This window comes from Dissoconium aciculare, assembly GCF_010015565.1.
Source record: "Dissoconium aciculare CBS 342.82 unplaced genomic scaffold K489scaffold_2, whole genome shotgun sequence".
NCBI lineage: Eukaryota > Fungi > Ascomycota > Dothideomycetes > Mycosphaerellales > Dissoconiaceae > Dissoconium > Dissoconium aciculare.
Genome location: NW_022984952.1, coordinates 52415 through 69883, shown reverse-complemented (window position 1 = coordinate 69883; position 17469 = coordinate 52415). Strand labels below are relative to the sequence as shown.

Here is a 17469-nt window from a genome sequence, read left to right as displayed (position 1 = left end):
CCAGATGGGGCGGTCGTGGGATGTTATATATTCCCTGTTTGCCAGCCAAGACGACACGAAGGAATGTCGAGTGTGGTGGAAGAATTTTCCCCCGTCGACGTGGGTTGTCGGGCCTTCTCCGTCTCGTCTCGTCAATGCGAGATTTTGGGCCAACGAGACGCGATGAGTTGTGCTTGACTGTACCCAATTCCGTCGTCATACAATGGCCCGCTGCCGTTTTCTTTATCGATAAGCCCACCGCCCGTGCGCGTTTTCCCCCGATGCCGCTAGATCTCTTGGGTCATCCCGCTGCTTATGTAACCCGGAATTTTTGAATTCTCCCAGGGTTATCGGTTCGCTCGAAAATTATCCTTTCGACATTGAAGATTTCAATTCCCTGACTACGGCTAGCCTTCTCTTTCAACAACACTGCGAGATCATGGCTTCAGCAGAGACCGTTCCCGCTTCGGCTCCAGCAGCCGATACTACCAGCGCCGCGCCAGGAATCCGAAAGAACGGCAAACAATGGCACGAGACAAAAAAAGCCTTTCGTCCCGTTAGTGGATTGACCACTTTCGCGAAACGCATGATGAAGCAGTCACAAGCCGATGAGGTCAAGAAGATCGAAAAGGAGATGAAGGCGGAAAAGGAAGAAGAGCGCCAGGTGAGTCTACCATGATTACAGTCTCGCAGTGTCCTCTTGAAAACTCCCGACCTATGCTGATGCCAGTAATCTCCACAGAGGCGTATTCAAAGCATCAAAGATCGACGCACAGCCAAAGAGGAAAAGGAGCGATATGAGAAGATGGCCGAGAAAATGCACAAAAAGCGTGTTGAGCGGCTACGACGTCGTGAGAAGAGGAACAAATTGCTCAAATCATGAAGTGGATTTGTCCTCGAGAGGGACACAAATCCCCTCTGTCTCTTTTGTCAACCACCTCGCTCATCTGGTCTGGGGGTTCGAGGGAGCCGAGACTGTTCCGAAGAATGCATCGCTCGGACTACTTTCGAATATCGCTGCACGACCGCAATTCGAGGCGCAATTGTGATTCGCAGGATTGGGACATTCTGCATGAGGAACGAAAGAAATCGACGCGCCACATCCGAGATTAATGCTTGCGCCTTCCATTCTGCCTTTGTTCATCTAGGCCGGTCGACCTGCACGGACGCATTGGCAAAAGATTTCGTCTGAACTCATTATCGTCGTCGCATCAGCATTGCGCATATCCAGCCTGACACATGTCGGCATTACTCTGGAAGCACCGTTTCTAAAGAACAGACACGCCAGGATCCGGTCCCATTGTTGATTAGGTGGAGCTCGAGCGCATCAAAAACAAATCGAGAGCAAGGTACTATTCCACTGAGAGTCTAATACGATTTGGAAGTCCGACTCAGCCTCGACTGAAGCTCCACGGTCTGACAGGACATTAAGTCGGTAGTAACGACGTCAGAAGTTTGGGCGACAGAGGAAACTATGCAAACCGTAGTCAAGAGAATAAAGGCGATGAGTCGGACGACTGCAAAAGCCACCCATAGAAGGCGTCCTTACCACGCTCACATCAAACAAGGTCATAGGGATGATGTAGCAATGGTAGAGCTCAGGTCAGAGGATGAAAAAGACATCCTGCAGAGTCGATATAAAAACATATGCCGACCAAATCATTTCTCCCACTATACTATTTACATGTGTTTCGCCGTCCCCGAAGACTTCTATCATGATGCGACCAAAGAATATGCAAAACCGATGAAACCGAAAATCTCCCTTACTCAAAAGTCATCGTAACCCAAGCGGTAATTGTCAGGATCAATCATCATGATTATCCGGCATACCAGGTAGATACACAATCCTGTTTCCGCGCGACCCGGGAAAAACCACTGCTCTCGCAACATCACAGTCTTCGCCACAATCTCTTTTTTGCCCAAGCTGGAATCCTCCGCCGCAATCTGGTTATGACCCGGGGCCTTTACGGGATGAACGACAGTCGAGCCTCTCTCTCTCTAGTATATATAACGAGTAAAAGTGAATTCTCGATAAGCGCCCGGCTACGCATTGTTGTAAAACAGGGAGCGAGGGGTGTGTACGAGTGTACGATAACGACGACGAGGAGCAGGGAGAGGGAGCCATTAAAACTACGCGTAGAATGAACGAGTACGAGAGGCAAAGGGTAGGAGAACATCATCAGCCATCTCTTGGGACCATTGGAACTTCATCGACATGGATTTATAATAGGAGTGGATTTCAGAGCATCAAATCGAAAATCTTCAGCGAGGAGAAAAGAAAACGTGGCTTGTGACTTTCTTCATTTTAATAACAAGTACGGCGAAGAGATTTCATTAATAAAAATGATTAAAAATCGAAAACGGGGTGGTTTTTCGGGAAAAGCGAATAGAAAGATCGGACACAGAAGTAAAGGGATCAAGAGAGTCAGAGCGAAAGAGTTTCTTTTTTGGAGAGCAAAAATGATAGTGAGCGTAAGTAATAAAGAGTGGGGATAGTAGGGACAGAGAGAGTGATAGACAGAGGTAGAGAGACAGACATGTGCGTGTGCTTCGTGCAGACTTCGTGCAACAACAGATATTCACAATTTCAGAAAATCTCAACAGACGGCAACAGAGAGAGATAAGGAAGAAGTGAAGAAGACCGAAGATTTTCGCGGCGAGAAGAAAAAGATCAAGAGAAGGAGGAAGCCAGCGGAAAAGAGGGCATCATGTTAGAACACGAGAAGCAAATGTCTCTCGTTAGGGTGATCATGGTCAGAGTCGCGGTTTGCGCGCTGGAGATCCGTGGCCACAAAGGACGGAAAAGCGAGTCATCATTTCAGAGTCAAGACCGTGCCCATGCCATCGAGTGCCCAGACGTTGACTCCATCGGCCAGTGTGGTCAGCAACATGCGCGATCCAGACTTCGATGATGCTCGAGAATGCGGTTCATCCTGTAGGCGCAATGGCGTCGAGCTCCCTGGCGTGGAGAGCGCGTTGGTGCTATGTCAGAGGATCTGCTATTTGAAAGGCGCGGAAGTGCAAATCGTCGTCTGTCGTTTAGCTGCGAGCGGTTTTCGCTGGGGGTTGCGATTTTCGTTTCGTTGTGTAGAGAATCAGCCAGCTGCAACGGATGCCAAAACGTGTTGCTTCGGTTTCTTCACACACATCGCACGAAACCTTGGTGGGTTTCGTCTTTGCGTCGCATTTGCAAAAGCGGGAATTGCAGGTGAGCATTTGTAAAAACGTGGCAGTTGACGGGGGCTCTGCTTCCGACTAAAGAGATGCACACGACGTCTTTTCCCAGAAGCTGGCTGTCTTCGGCCGTGCCACTTTATCGAGTAGATCCAGAAGCCAATTATATTCCACATTGTGTGGCAAACTTCCAATTTTGCGTGTATGTTCTTGGGCCAAACCAATTCATATCGGAGACTTGGTCGCGTCGCCGCTATGTGACTGTCTGCAATCAGACAGGAGGTTCCGAAGACGAATGTCCAGAATTGGACTCGTCAAGCAATACGAAAATTCATTTCTCCCCGATATTTCATCTCGCAAATCCGTACTCGACACCTTGCATTGGCGCGGGTGGCGGCGGACCTCCTTGTGAAGGACCTGGTCCAGCGTTCAACGGCGGCAAAGACATACCTGCAGCGCCGTTGGATTGTTGGGGGTGCTGCTGGTGTTGAGATCCTGATGATGGGGGAGGTTGCTGCTGCTGCTGTTGCTGCTGGTTGAGCTGTGATGTGAAGTGGCCGTACACATGGGAGGCTTGCGGGTCGAGGCGTCGGAGATGTTGGTGCATGACTTGTACCTCAGTCTTGAGCATGTCGTTCTCCTTGTGGGCTTCACGGTGGTACTCTGCGTCGCGTTGAAGACGGGATACTTCGGCGTGGAGTTGACGTTCAGTGTGCTGAGTGGTGCGAATGTACTCGATGGCTTTGTGAATTATTAGTAATTGCATTTTGATCGACATTCACATTCGGACTATACCTTTGGTGAGTATCTCCCATTTGCTCGCTTTGGTGCCTCCATTGGAAGGAACAGCCTTGTTCAGATCCTCGAAGAGATCCTTCATTTCACTTCGGCGCTTTCTCTCGGCAAGCTTGTGGCTGACGCGCAGTTCGGGTGTCCGACTGTAGTTGCCGACGCCGGGCGGCATACCTTCAGCTTGGAGGTTTTGTATAGTTCGGTGGGCCATGCTGTGATGATGTGTCATGTTTTCTGTAGAAGATATTTAGTTAAAGTCCACAAATCGTTTTGTGACATGCCAGAACTCACCACCCTCATCAAGTCGTCGTTGGCCAGCAGGCAGTTGCGAGGAATCCGTGGAAAACATGCTTCGGACAGATGATGCTGCAAAGCTATTCTGGCGGGATACACTCTGATCGATGCTAGAATCGCCACTATCAGATCCCCTCCGTTCCTCGGGACTGGGGCCATCAGGGAAGGCCCAAGCATAACCAGCCGTCGGGTTGGCGGCGGTCGCAATGTCTCCTCCTGGACCACGTCCAACAGGCATGATTGGCGGCGCGACGCGCGGCGCGGGATTACTCCTCGTGCTCCCTCGGGCACTGAGCGGTGAGAGCGGTTGACCAGTCTGCGGTCGACGGAGAGCGGCGAGTGAAACCTGCGAGCCATTGCTACCTTCGTATGGTGACACGGGGTTACCTCCGTTGTTCAAGTGAAGTTGACCGAATCCATGTTGCATGCGGCTGTCGACACTGCTGCGTCGGGAGTCGAGGTGGGGTGCTAGATCGCGGCTGTCGCGGCCAAACTCTCGTCCGAGACTGTCACGGTTGTAACTGCCTCCACTCGCATAGCTGTCCCGATTGTAACTCCCACCACTCGCGTAGCTGTCGCGCGATTTGTAGCTGTCGCGATTGTGTGCGTCATGGAAGCCTTGGTTGATCGAGGGCAATGTCGAAGTTGTGAGAGTGGGGACGCGAGACGAGTTGGGTGTGTTGGGTTGCGATTGCCGGGAAGGTGATTCGTCTGGGTTGAGGAGAGTGTGCACTTGAAGTTGACTCCCTAATGCTATATGTGAATCGAGGTCAGTACTGATTGCGCAACAGACCTTTGCGGAGCGGCGCGACGCGATGCTGACGATGCGCGAGCCTCGGCGCAGACAAAGTGAGGCATCTTCAACAGCATTGCTGGACGCAGCGGTGATGCGCGACCGATGTCGAGTTTGTTCGCAGAATGACTTACGTTTATTTTGTCCAGGCTGTGGCCAAGTACCAGAATCTCGTGTCGAATCGGCGAGTGAGCTCTGATCCGGTGATATGGGTGCGCCATGTGGCAAGTTGCTAGTCAGGCTCGAGATGGAAGGTAGGCCCTGATGTTGTTGCTGCGGCTGTGATTGTGGGTGGTGTTGGGCAGGATGTGAAGGAGAGGGCTGCGACGAAGGCTGCTGTTGCGAAGCCATTGTGAAGGTGATCGGGGGAGGAGGCGGTGGTGACAACGGTGAGTGGTTGTTAGAGATCGCGCAAGCAAAAGAGAAAGGAACAATGAAGTCGGACGAGACGATCGTATGTGGCCGCCCACGACGGAGGCCGACGACGACGATGAACGCACGATACGTCCAGCCGGCACGCAAGACTGAAGTGACCTTGGAAGTGGACCCGACCCACGCTGTCGGCAACGGTCGTGTAGGGAAATGGAGCCTGGATCGACGACACCGACGGTGACGAAAGTGAGCAGATCACGGCAGAAGAGTGTCAAAGTGCCTCGAGAGCGTGGTGTGTGCGTGCGTGCGTGCGTGCCCTGCAGGCTAAAGTAGCTCCCTTCGCCGATGGAGCGATCAGCGCGTGGTGTGTGGACTTCGTTCTCAGGAACGAGGCCGGGAAAGTCAAATCAATCCAGGTGGCTGCTCTGTGCTGCGAGTGATTGCTGCTGCTTTCTTTTCCCCCGAGATGCGTGTCTGTGAGTGGGTGTGGGTGTGGTGAAGTGTGTATAATATGTTTGAGATTTGACGAGTAGCGAAGAAGTATTGTCCAGCAGGACGTTTGTTTTATTAAACAGCTCGGGATGTCGTTTTGATGAGAGGTGTGGGTGGGTGCGTGGCACGGCGGGCGTTGCACCCTTTTTGTATCTCACCACTCTTTCGTTGTATTCTCGCCTGAGCCGAGCAGACTCCACTGCAACTTTGGCGCAAAGCCCTCGAGCTTCTGTGTTATCGGTGCAGGCAAGACGCGTTGGCAGAAATGCGACTGTGATGGCCAGACGATATCGACGACGTCGTAGTGGATAAAAAATGAAGGTCAGGATGAAGTGATGAGAGTGATGGTGATGGTGATGGATGGGAGAAATTTGCAGACGAGATTGCTGTGTTGTTGTTGTGATGATGAATATTGTCGTCGGAGCTCTCCTCTGTGCACAAAGCAGTGTGATGGATTACATGCAGTGCGGCAGAAGCGGACGGTGGATTTTCCCAGGCGGGGCAGGGGCGTCAAAGGTTGCACCAGACTAGAGGGTCGAGGTTTAGTACCGTACACCGATTGCTGTCGGCGGTCTCAGATCGAGAGTTGGACAGGGAAGGGTGCGTTATGCACAGTTGAACTTTCCGAGTTGATCCGAATGTGTAATCGCGCAGCGACCGTGGCATTCGAAGATCGGAAGCTCGTGAGCGTAGTGAGCAGGAGTCAATGTTGAGATGAGAGGGCAGCGAAGCGCAGTCTCCGCTCACGATGGGTGGCAGAAGCGTGTTCAAACGGTGACGGTGGAAAGAGGGCGTTTGGTCAACAGCGAGCGGAGCAGTCGGAGCAGCCACGTTACGCTGACCGGATGGTGGTGATGGTGGTAATCGGTTGCAGGCCAAGAGCGGATTTTGAGTTTGATAGCGGCAACTTCGCGCGCGTGGTGCAAAGTGGGTACAGTGTGAATCACCGGCGGTACAGTGCGTAGGTAAGAATGCCTCCACCTCGTGTGGTGGCGGACGGATAGCTGTTCTGCTGCTGCAAGGCGCGCGAAAGCTCCACCCAAGACAAGAAACCTCCAGACTAGTGGTGATAGCTTGTCGTTTGAGTGAATCACGATTGATGAGGGCTGAGAAGATGGTGTGGTCAACGTGAACCGGATCGCCGGACAAGGTAAAAGATTACGAACGTATGTAGAAACGAAATGAGGGAATCGTGAAGGATGGTGTGGTGATGGTGCGCTCGCTCTTGCATGTACGTTGTCTGTACAGCAGACGACAGGGTATCAAAACCGAAAGGGAATGCAGGGAGAATACAACTGCAGGCACTTGAAGATGAGAGATTGTAACGCCGCGTGGCAATGCGGACTTGGCTGCCGAAACGAATGACATGAACAAGAGGCAAAAACGAATGACTGGGCTTGATAGACCGACGACAATGCACGAAAGACGGAGGCAACGGATAGTGGAGGCAAATGGTGACAACGACAGTCAGGAGAACCCGACGACATGGGAGACCAACAGGAGCAAAGCAGCTGAATCAAAAAAAGACTGACCTCACCACCACCACGACGTCGGACTCTTCGCATCTCGTTCGAAGGCGTTCTTGGCTCTCAATTCTCGACCATGCCTCGGGACCCGCGCCCACGATGGTCGTACAGCATTGACATGGGGATCCAAGTACGGTAGCATTGTCAAGAGCCGACGTTTAATATGTTTACATGCTGCCCAGATGTGCTCCATGTACAGTACAGCGCTAGTTGCTGCATGTGCTATACAGTTGCGCGGCGGAGGCAGTAGTGGTAGTGATTGGGAACAGAAACGTGGAACTTGGCTCCCAAGGATTTCCACTGACTTCGACGCGGATGTCCATGCAGGTGGGTAGAGACCAAATCTGGACATTTCGGTCGATCGAATATTTGGTCGAGAGCAGAGCGCTTCGACTCTCGGAGCGAGTCCAGCAGGAAGCCGGGCCGGAGAAGAGAAATCTAGGTCGCCTGAACCCCATCCCGAGCGGCTTGGAGATATATATGGATCGCACGAGACAGGTTTACGGGACGGTCGACCCGTGCTGTCGATTGTATATCAGTCCTCTGCAGTACATACGAGTGTTCACCCGTACAATTCTCTGCTCCTCGTCAATGCTTGTCGGTTCCGGTACGTCGGAAATGGCCATAGATGATGAGGAGACATAGAATTGCCCTCGTCGAATCGCCGGGCGAAGGATCCGGGTCAGAACCAACCGAACGAGCTATAGCTTCACCAAGCAGCGCTCCTTTCTGCCAGGGAATGATGCTGTGGAGGGGAGTCAAACAATTCACTCTTTCCACATGGTGGCGCCAAACAATAGCTCACACATGAGTAAGTCTCTTGCCCCCGATGAAGCGTCGCCCACCACCAGTGCTGCTGCTGCAAGAAAAGGCGGCGGATCAACAAGGAAACAGGCACAACGAACCCAATGTGTATTGCCTATCTTACCGGCTTGGCGGACGCAAACCCACGCAGCAGCGCCAGCTCCAGCAGATACGATGCCCATCTCCATGCCATGCGCTCGCTCGTGCCATCAAGCATTGGCAGTGGCAGTGCGTGGGGCGCGCGGTAGCATCAGCAAAGCCGCGAGAGACACGCACGCACGCACACATGCACATCCGCCATGCAATGCCACGCCACAGTAATATAAGCAGACATGGCGAGGCGAGGCGAGGCGAGGGAAATGCAACGCAAAAGTGTGTGTGTGCGTGTGCGTGCAGCGCATGGGCGGCGGAGACAGAGAGAGAGAGACAAGACGGAAAACAGTGGGTCCCCGCCGGTTACAGCAGCGCACACACACACACGCATCAACCATGCGGCCTTTCCATGCCTGCCCGTGCTTTCCACCCATAGCGCAAAAAACATCCGCGCACGTGTCCAGTCCAAATCGTCACGTTATCATTGGATTTCCATGAATTCCAACGTCCGGGCGGGCGCGGAAAATGAGCGCACTTTGGACCCACCGGGCATCTCCGCAAAAACGTCGAGGCATACCTTTCAGCACTGCGCTGTTGCTTGTAACGTATCTTTGGTGATTCCAAGTCATCACCTGACCAACATCGCATTTGAGCTCTAATTCGAGGGTCGCGATGCGGGCGTGCTTTCATCGAGTCCATAGACGAATGGTGTCATATTTCGCGGCTAGGGCGAAGGCGCAGGAAAAGTCGCCGGAGAGCGGAACATGTATAGGTAGACGCTACCGGATCGGCAGTCGTGTGCGGTACTTGATTACGACCTTCAGTCCCGCTCACGATTCTTCACATGGAAATCATCTGCAGGGCCAACGACTGCGGAACCGGAAGTGCATTTGTCAGAGCTCATCATCCATGATCATCATCAGGTTGTTGTAGCGTTTGTCACAATCCCTGGAAAACGCGCGTGGGAAGCGATGCACCTGGTACATTTCCCTTTTGGAAATGCTTGCTTGCTTGCTTGCTTGCTTGCTTGCTTGCTTGCTTGCTACCGTCCATGCACGACTGAGACAGATCGTCCTTGCATCATCTGGAAATGCAGGGCGTTTGAGTCATGTTGATGATCATGTTCCTGTGTCCGCAACTCCAGCCGAGCAACGAATCATCATCCACTCTACTGTATGGTGATTTAAGTGCGAAGAGTATCTGGAGTAGGCACACGAGAGAGTCTCTGTCTCTGAGCATCGGTGCTTGGCATGGATGGAGGGCATTTCGATAAGGCTACCTCCCCGAAGTGGCAGCTGCATTTACTCAAATGGGACAAATCATCGGCCGTCTCGGCAAGGATCATGCGGCCCAATGACCGTAATGCGGTCATGATAACAAGGGCATGATGATGGCAGGCATGGCCGTACCCTTGACCAAGAGCTCACGGGCATGGGAAGACGTCAAAGGTGGCCCGTCGGTCGTTCACCTGGTACAATTCTCGGGAAATGGGTGGACAATTCCAAAGTCCGCGGCTGACGACGAAGCAGCCGCCAAGGCCCAAAGTCCACCCTGGAACCCTGGAGTCTGCGGCTGATGAAGCTCGGTCTGAGCCGAAAATGCCGCGATGAAACTCCACGATTTGGCGTTGCGACATGTACTCCTTCCGGCACGTTGCACCCACATACGCATGAAGGGGGCCTGATGATCCTCATGGATGGAGGCATTGCTACGTCGAAGTATGAAAGCGGCAAACTCGGCCGAAGCCGAATATTTAGATCTTCGGATTTAATCCAATGAAGACCCTACAAACAACCAACAATATAAAAGTGTAGGTCGTTCCTAGCTAGCCCTGGCGAGTGTCCTTTCGGAGTCCGCGATGGCCAGCTCCGAGGAATGTGAGGCTGGAATTGGGAGCGGGGCCGAAAAAACCAACAGGAATCCTCCAGAGCTACCTATCGCGCCAGTTCCTGTGGGTGTAACCTCCCGTGCCGATTGCCCCAGATGAAGTTGCAGTAGTGAATGAAATAGTTGATCTGTCGATTGCAGCAGGCGTAAAGGCCGACTTCTAGTCCTGTTTTGATGAGCAGGCGGCCTGCCGGGTGCCGACGGGAAGGATCTCACGAAATGGAGCAGATGCAGCAGCGCGATGATAGGCCACCTACATGTCTTCGACGCTGAAGGTGAATAAGCGCGCTACGATCAATGAAGAACCCAATAGCCTTGGGATGTATGTCATTACCCAACCCATTGTCTCCTATCACTTTGCGAAACAAAAGTCTGCGCGTATCATGATTACGCGGGCGGTGGTACCACTGGTGCACAGCAGTGATGTTGTTGCGCACACAATATGACAGCATGAAGTCTGACAAATTCCCCTTCCAAGGTTGTGTTGGGTAGGTAGTGGCGGAGATATCATCACGAGGACAAACCTCCCGACCAGGGGCGAACAGACAGGGCCATTGCACCTGCCAAGAATCTCCCCATGTGCGCCGAACAGACAGACGGCGTGCGAAGAGAGAAAGAAAGCGTGCGTGTCGTCAACGAGGGACGGAAAAATGACCGCCCGATAGACAAGTTAGGCTGATGGCAATCAAGAAAGCTGACCAGGGTGTATAAAGGCGCAAATTACTTTGACTAATAAACGTCCAAAAGACCACGTGAGTGAAAGAGGGAGCGGACATCAGGCCTCCCTCCAACAATCCCCATCCATCATTATGATCATCATCAAATCGTTCGTCGACATTCATTCAGTGCCCCGCCCTCAAGTCACACAAACCCTTGTCTAGTGTAACGAGTTAGCAGGAACGGTTTTGTGCCTTGTCTTTCTTCTTCATCATCACCAAGCGTTGTCTACGCCATTGGAGATGCCAGGGTGACCCCTGCTTGTGAGCATGCATACCTTGTCATCGCGAATCGTCGGCAGAAATGAACCCATGTCATCACGAGATCGCCCAGGCCGGGTATGATTTAGAACCATGCTTGATGACGGATGTGGGGAGCGCGAATGAAATTCCTCCAGGAGAGTGTAGGTTATGCGATGTCCTCAGCACAGCATGCTTGGGGGATACCTGTAAGCGCGAGGCAGTTCTCGCAATCACACACACCGTCGATTACGAGGAAATCGTTCCACATGATGATAATAATAACGGACACACGCACATGTGCAGCTGGGCATAGTTGGATGGCAGCCACCACCCACCTGATGGAGGGATGTTGTACAGATGTACACATGGGAAATTGATGCAGGGTTTCGCATCGAAACGGTTTCTTATTTACTGCCGCTGGCATTCCTTCCAACGGCTGCTCTCTGCCTTTGCTGCGTGTAAATCATCAACATGTGATCTATTAACGAGAAACGTTTCCGCTTTGCAGCCCGTCCGATATTCCCCTGTGATTGAGCGAGATGGGCAGCAGATTGACCTCTAGCGTCTATGTACTGTAACGGCTCTCTCTACAATATAGACTTTTTAAGGATGAAACACGCCAGTTTTCCGGTCTAGTTTGATGAGCTGGTTTGCAAGGTCGGCTTTGGGCAGCAGCATCACTATATATTCGCTCCTCATCAATAATTCTTTGGAAGTCGTCAATTTTCCGTACACCCTGCTCCGGCCGATTCCCGTATCGCGACGTTGACACAAGCGAAATAAATGAATCCTCGGGAAGAATCCGGAGAGGTAACGACATCTTTCTCGGGGTCCCGAGGTCGGTAGAGGAGGTGTGTGCCATTGAGAGGAAGCGCATTTTCCCGCGCCCACATGAGCCGTTGACGTACCACACACACGTGCGCCATGATGAATCGTGAATCAATCACCAGTCGGTCACCACACAACTGGCGCACACGGGGCTGGTAGGTAACCTTCAGACCGACGTCTAGAGGGTTAATGGAAAGGCGCGATCAGAGATGCGACGTATGTCAACAGGCAAGTTGACCGACGGCAGGACGAGGAAGATCAAGCGTCATTACTACTGTCATCATCATTCTCTCTCATTTTGCACCTGATTTGATGATGATGATGACGATGATGAAAGGTTCTCCAACGGCTCCAATTTCGCGGGGCAAGCGGATGGGCACTTTCTGTACAATCAATTTGTTAGGCCTCGGAGCCACCCGGGTGGTGGCTTTTACGATATCTATTGATACTCCCATGATGAAAGCATCATTATAGATGTTGATTGAAGGCGAGGATTCGGGTCGCACGACCATGGTTCGGCAGAAGCTTTACGCACGATATATATTGACACTGCAGACCAGCGGTCGGGCTAAGATTGATGGGAGATGGTACGGACGCGAACTGGGCAATAGTGCGGCGAGGTGACCATCGAAAACCACTTGACATGACAAGCGTAGCGCTTGTCCATGCATCCATCCACCATTCGTTGGGTGAACCGCATCGCTGGGGAAGTTCCGGCGATGATGGATGGAATTTTCAATGGGAGAAGTGAAATGAGCTTTTCCGTCTAGTCGTTGATCTCATCTCTCATCCGCGGCTCCCCATGGACTGTCATGATCGTCATCCTCATCATCATCATCATCATCGTTGCATTGCATTGCATGCCGCGTAGAGCCATGCGGATGACCCTGCCCCTCGTAGCAATTCCATCGTGGTGGTTCAGACATCCATGGTTCCACAGCACACACACATATGACCCGATGTGATGAGACAATTCTCACTTTCCACATTTCTTGATGACCGAGCCACGGTCATATTTCACACATGTGCCTCCTTCGGAATATTCAACGTCTATATCATCATCCCCTTCCAGATTCACTCTAAGTTATATTGCCCAGGCGATATTGGGGTTTTCGACATATCAAGTGCTGGCCTCATGAACGGAGGCATGGTAGACGTGCGATGCTCTCGAACTAGTTACTCACGAAAGGCGAACATCCTCGGGACACGATGAAGCAATCCGGAACCTCATCATCACACGTGTGATTTGATGCCATCGCATTCGTTTGGGAAATCAACATCCCCTCGAGGAAGCATCTTCCTCGCACGCCTCGCGAGTCATGCTTTTGAATCAGTTGTTGGCTCCCGAGATCTGAAACACCCATGGGACGTTTCTCCTTAGCCTCAACGTTGTCCACTTCCGCAGTTGGTGATGATGGCGCCTGCTATCTGGGCGGCCCGTCAAGGTGCGCGTTATGTACAATACAGTAGGACAGTACCTAGCCTACGTGAGATCATCAATGGAGAACCTCGGGATGCGATGATGTTCAAAGACGACGTGGAGCACGCTGGAGAGCAGCCAACCGGAAGCATTGAGGGAGCAAAAAAGGGATTCCGCGGATCTCTGCTCTACCCTTTCACCAATCGGGGCACGTGTCCACTGCTGCTCATCACGGGTCGTGGAAATGATCTTTGACCTCGTGAGAAATCTCACATGGCGGCAGCGTGCGGGCACAAGAAAGCAGCCCAGGTGTGCCATTGTCCCCCCGACCGGATCCCCCTTCACGTGTCTGCGGGCGTCGTCTGCGCGTGTGTCCATGTGGGGCCCTGCTTCCGCTGCGATGTCAAATATTTTCTGCTGCCGCGCTGATCATTCCCTAGGCATGAATTCATTTTACCAGCGATGATCACCGTTGTGGCAGTGAAGTCCATGAAATCTTTTTCATCAACGCCCTCGGGGGCTTTTCCCTCACGCTCATCCCTCTCAACGACAATGACAAACCCGGAGGCGACGATCAATTGTTCGAGAACGATTTTCGTCTCAACGTCTCTGACGCGATTCCCTCAGGGGGGAAATGCAATCTTGGGAATTATGGAGGATCCTGTGATGAGGACTCGGTATGACGTCGTGACGTAGATGCACGTGAATCACATTGATATGGGCTTTTCCGTCGTCAGTGTGAATGCCGGTGATTGTTACTAAGTGAACATGCTAAAGGAGCCTCGGTATCTCGTGGAAACTGGCTCAACATATGCATACTTCTGTTAGGAGATTCAACAGCGTGCCATTTGAACCATACTGTTCTGAGGTTGATGCTGTCCAGGGCTGGAATTGTAACCCTAAGACGTTGGGTTTCCAAGGTTATGTCGAACTCCTTCCAAACGAGACGGCTTCGTCATCACGGGTCCATTTTGACAGTCATCAGTGTCAGAGTACTAGGAGAAGGGAATGACACTGTGCTTGCTCAACATGTAGACATCACGTGAGGATGCTCGAGTGACATAGCCTCGAGGCAATGCCTCGAGGCAGTTCTTCTATGATGATCTCTTGTTCCGTATGAGGAGACGGTTCTCCAGAAGTGAGCGACTTGATGCCACACCTGTCACCATGGGCAAAATCTATCATCCGATACCCTCCATTTCGACCTCTGTATTCCACAGCGTAGGCTACTGATGCTTCCTCTCCCCAGCAGGATTCTTCGCCTCCAATGAAGCCAGCCGTCTCCGCGCACGTGGAAGCCGCCAACTGGTCTCCCAGCCATACAAAGCGCCACTCCCAAAAACCAACGTGGCGCCCAACACCATCTTCGCATTCATGACATGTCCGAAGAGTAGCGTACTCAGGATGAACGAGACCAATTTGCGAATGTTCAGGACGATCGTCACCGTGACGGCGGACGACTGCGCGGCGAGGAGGCTCACTCCCGATATGCACGACAGTTGCGTGATGGCGTTCGTCACCAGAAACAGGATGCCGCGCGGCGGTCGCTCTAGAAGCGTGCAGAGCGTCTCGAGTGTCTTGTATAGTGATCCTGTGGGTGCCCCTTCGCGACGTGCATAGGCGAGCCAGGGTTCTGCTACGGAGCGCAGCTGCAGTGGCGCGGTGGTGGCGAGTCGAGTGTAGTGGTGCCGCAAGGTCTCTGCAAAGGGCAGAAAGAGTGGTAGACTCAGCAGGTGGGAGTAGAAGAGATTCTCCGTCCACTCTGCTTTGTATTGCGCGTAGAGGTCTTCGGTATATGCACCTTGATACGCCGCGAGGAGCTGCGCCAGCAGGAGAATGGCAAGACCCGTGGTAAAGTCCGATGCTGATGCTTCACTGCCCACAGACATTGATTTGCCCTGGATTTGTACCATGAGCACTGCTCAATGGCCGCTGCAAGCGGACGGGTCGAGATATGCTCGCCCGTTGCAGTCAGGGAAGGAGGAGACTCACCTTGCCCTCCGAATCCGCCCATGCGCTGACCAGCACACCCACTGTCAACAGAACCACGCTCGCTACCTGCAAGGTACTGTACCGCTTGCCACGGAGTGCTCCCGCGATCATGGTCGTGACGCTCCCGAAGCTGCGCAGGATGATGTGCACCGGGACGCTGATCTTGTACGCGAAGGCCCAATTATTGAGCATGTTGATGCTGTAGAACAGGGCGGCCACGAAGACCCATTTCTGGATCGGGATGCGAGGTTTTCGCACCGTGTATGCTTGACTCGGGTCGCATTGCGTGAGATATGCGCACGCTGTGGTGAAGACGAATTGGAAAAATGTGATGATCAGGCCTTGTTTTGTGATTGATGATCAGTATACAGGGTCCTCAAAGGCTACCGTGCTTCTGTCCTGTGTATGTTCTTACCGCTACTTGGCTCGCTCCTGGAAAGAGAATGTCAGTAGCATTCTCGTAGACCCTGCGCGAAGCTGCGGACTGTCTCACTTGATGATGCCCTCGAGGGCAAAGACATTGGTGCAGCATCCGCCGAATATCAAGGATGTTGTGATCAACGGGACCAAAACATCAATCATGTTGCGCTTCTTGTCGAGATGCGCGTGTTGTTGCGCATTCGACGGAGTGTGGTTTACGAATATTTTGGATGTCAACGAACAATGGAAGTGATTTTGGCTTGATGGATAGCCGGCTGGGGTCCCGGGACTTTCTCGCTCAGCCCCAATATCACAACATCTCTCTCATTTCATGGCGTATTACTACAACAATGTCTTCACGAAATAACAAGAACGTTTCACATTTGCCGTGATGGACGTCAGTCGAGTCGACAATGTCAACGTGTATTCGTCGCATCGCGCAATGTGCGCAACATGAATGTTCTCAGAAGATGAATCGGCACGTGGTGAACACGAGTAAAAACACGCTCTTTCAAGGCCGTAAGACGGTGATTCATGTTCACAGCGTGAAGAGGCACGTATCAGTACGTGCCCTGAGAGAATGTTCACTCTGGTAATGTTAAGAAACACGCGAAGACCTATCCATTGTGTTAGCTGAAATAGGAGAATGTGAACGCTTCCTAGCCCATTGACACTGCAGAGACATTGCACTGCAGCCGCACGAGTTCGTCGCGTATGCATTCTATGTGCATGATCCAGCGAGCCGCAAGAACAAATTCATCGTCCGAATCGCCACTTATCATACAACGCAGCGTAGAGCAAGTTGTGAGCCTACTACTTGCCACGCTCCTCCATCCACATCGACGAGGGGGATCAGCGCATACCAAATGACCATCACGGAGCCTCCTGCGTGATGCAGTTTGTCAAAATGGATACAGTAGCATCGGAACGCATCAAATTGCGCCCGCAAGGTCATCGTCTCGAATAAGGTCTTTCAAACGGTTTCACAATCGATGACGACCGTTGGAACGCTCGCCACGGTTCGTACATGTGCAAGTCTCAACGGGTATTTTTTGTTAGTCAAGGTCCCAGCCCGTCACCCATGGTACTCCACGCGGCAAGAGCTCGATGTGCAGCAGCAGCAAAGGCACGACCGCCGTTCTAGAGCCGTTCCTGGTATCATCCGCAAAATGGCAGCCGTCTTGAGCCTGCAGAAAACCATTTCCGTCCAAGCACAGTACCATGGTCGCCTGAGCAAAAGCACAATCTAGCCGACTCCCGGAGAAGCCCAACATTTGAACTTTCGCGCGAGATACGAGTAACCAGCCGCTCACCATGCATAGAGACCATGTGCGACATCGGTACTGGGTTGGTCTCTGGAATTCCCTCCTGCATGCACCGCTCTCCGCGAATCCGTTTATGTCTCACCTGGCCTCGTTTTGTCCTCGTTCCACTGTCTCAGAACTAGATCGATCCGGCTTCCGAACCTCATTTTGCCTTGAACGGTCGCCTGCCATGCGGAATCCAGACATCCAGCCGCGCCTCCAGGTACGGCGGGCATTGGGAAGCTCTGCAGTGCACCTTGTTCGACGACCCAGACTGTCATACTTAAGTCAGGAACGGTACAGCAATCTGCAGGGGAAGATCGAAAGGGTAAAAAGCTGA

General features: G+C 52.4%; 5 protein-coding genes across 5 annotated transcripts; 2 read left to right on the top strand and 3 right to left on the bottom strand.

The window, feature by feature from the left end:
• Nucleotides 1-418: 418 nt before the first annotated feature.
• K489DRAFT_367074 (uncharacterized protein) lies at nucleotides 419-862 on the top strand (the record flags this gene model as incomplete). Its single annotated transcript, XM_033602828.1, has 2 exons — nucleotides 419-643; nucleotides 722-862. The coding sequence occupies 2 exons, from the start codon at nucleotides 419-421 to the stop codon at nucleotides 860-862; spliced, it is 366 nt and encodes a 121-aa protein (XP_033462813.1).
• A 2640-nt stretch (nucleotides 863-3502) lies between these two features.
• Nucleotides 3503-5383, bottom strand: K489DRAFT_367073 (uncharacterized protein; the record flags this gene model as incomplete). The annotated part of the gene is made up of 3 exons (XM_033602827.1): nucleotides 3503-3894; nucleotides 3949-4179; nucleotides 4237-5383. The coding sequence occupies 3 exons, from the start codon at nucleotides 5381-5383 to the stop codon at nucleotides 3503-3505; spliced, it is 1770 nt and encodes a 589-aa protein (XP_033462812.1).
• A 2629-nt stretch (nucleotides 5384-8012) lies between these two features.
• Nucleotides 8013-8873, top strand: K489DRAFT_98105 (uncharacterized protein). Its single transcript, XM_033609098.1, has one exon. It carries the CDS (start codon nucleotides 8252-8254, stop codon nucleotides 8753-8755), a length of 504 nt encoding a protein of 167 aa, XP_033462811.1. The 5' UTR covers nucleotides 8013-8251; the 3' UTR covers nucleotides 8756-8873.
• Nucleotides 8874-13070: 4197 nt separating this feature from the next.
• On the bottom strand, nucleotides 13071-13753 carry K489DRAFT_376155 (uncharacterized protein). The gene has a single exon (XM_033603857.1). It carries the CDS (start codon nucleotides 13729-13731, stop codon nucleotides 13477-13479), a length of 255 nt encoding a protein of 84 aa, XP_033462810.1. The 5' UTR covers nucleotides 13732-13753; the 3' UTR covers nucleotides 13071-13476.
• Nucleotides 13754-14259: 506 nt separating this feature from the next.
• Nucleotides 14260-16041, bottom strand: K489DRAFT_331209 (UAA transporter). The gene is made up of 4 exons (XM_033602134.1): nucleotides 15899-16041; nucleotides 15821-15837; nucleotides 15406-15746; nucleotides 14260-15311 (listed from the first exon to the last, which is right to left on the bottom strand). Exons 1-4 carry the CDS (start codon nucleotides 15985-15987, stop codon nucleotides 14640-14642), a joined length of 1119 nt encoding a protein of 372 aa, XP_033462809.1. The 5' UTR covers nucleotides 15988-16041; the 3' UTR covers nucleotides 14260-14639.
• Nucleotides 16042-17469: the final 1428 nt, after the last annotated feature.

What these genes read in the sequence shown, in the direction of transcription:
- K489DRAFT_98105 (XM_033609098.1), top strand. Translation starts at nt 8,252, where the DNA reads ATGAAGCGTCGCCCACCACCAGTGCTGCTGCTGCAAGAAAAGGCGGCG.
- K489DRAFT_376155 (XM_033603857.1), bottom strand. Translation starts at nt 13,731, where the DNA reads ATGGCACACCTGGGCTGCTTTCTTGTGCCCGCACGCTGCCGCCATGTG.
- K489DRAFT_331209 (XM_033602134.1), bottom strand. Translation starts at nt 15,987, where the DNA reads ATGATTGATGTTTTGGTCCCGTTGATCACAACATCCTTGATATTCGGC. An exon ending in GGGCGGATTCGGAGGGCAAG is followed by an intron (nt 15,312 to 15,405) that starts GTGAGTCTCCTC and finishes GTACAAATCCAG; the next exon opens with GGCAAATCAATGTCTGTGGG.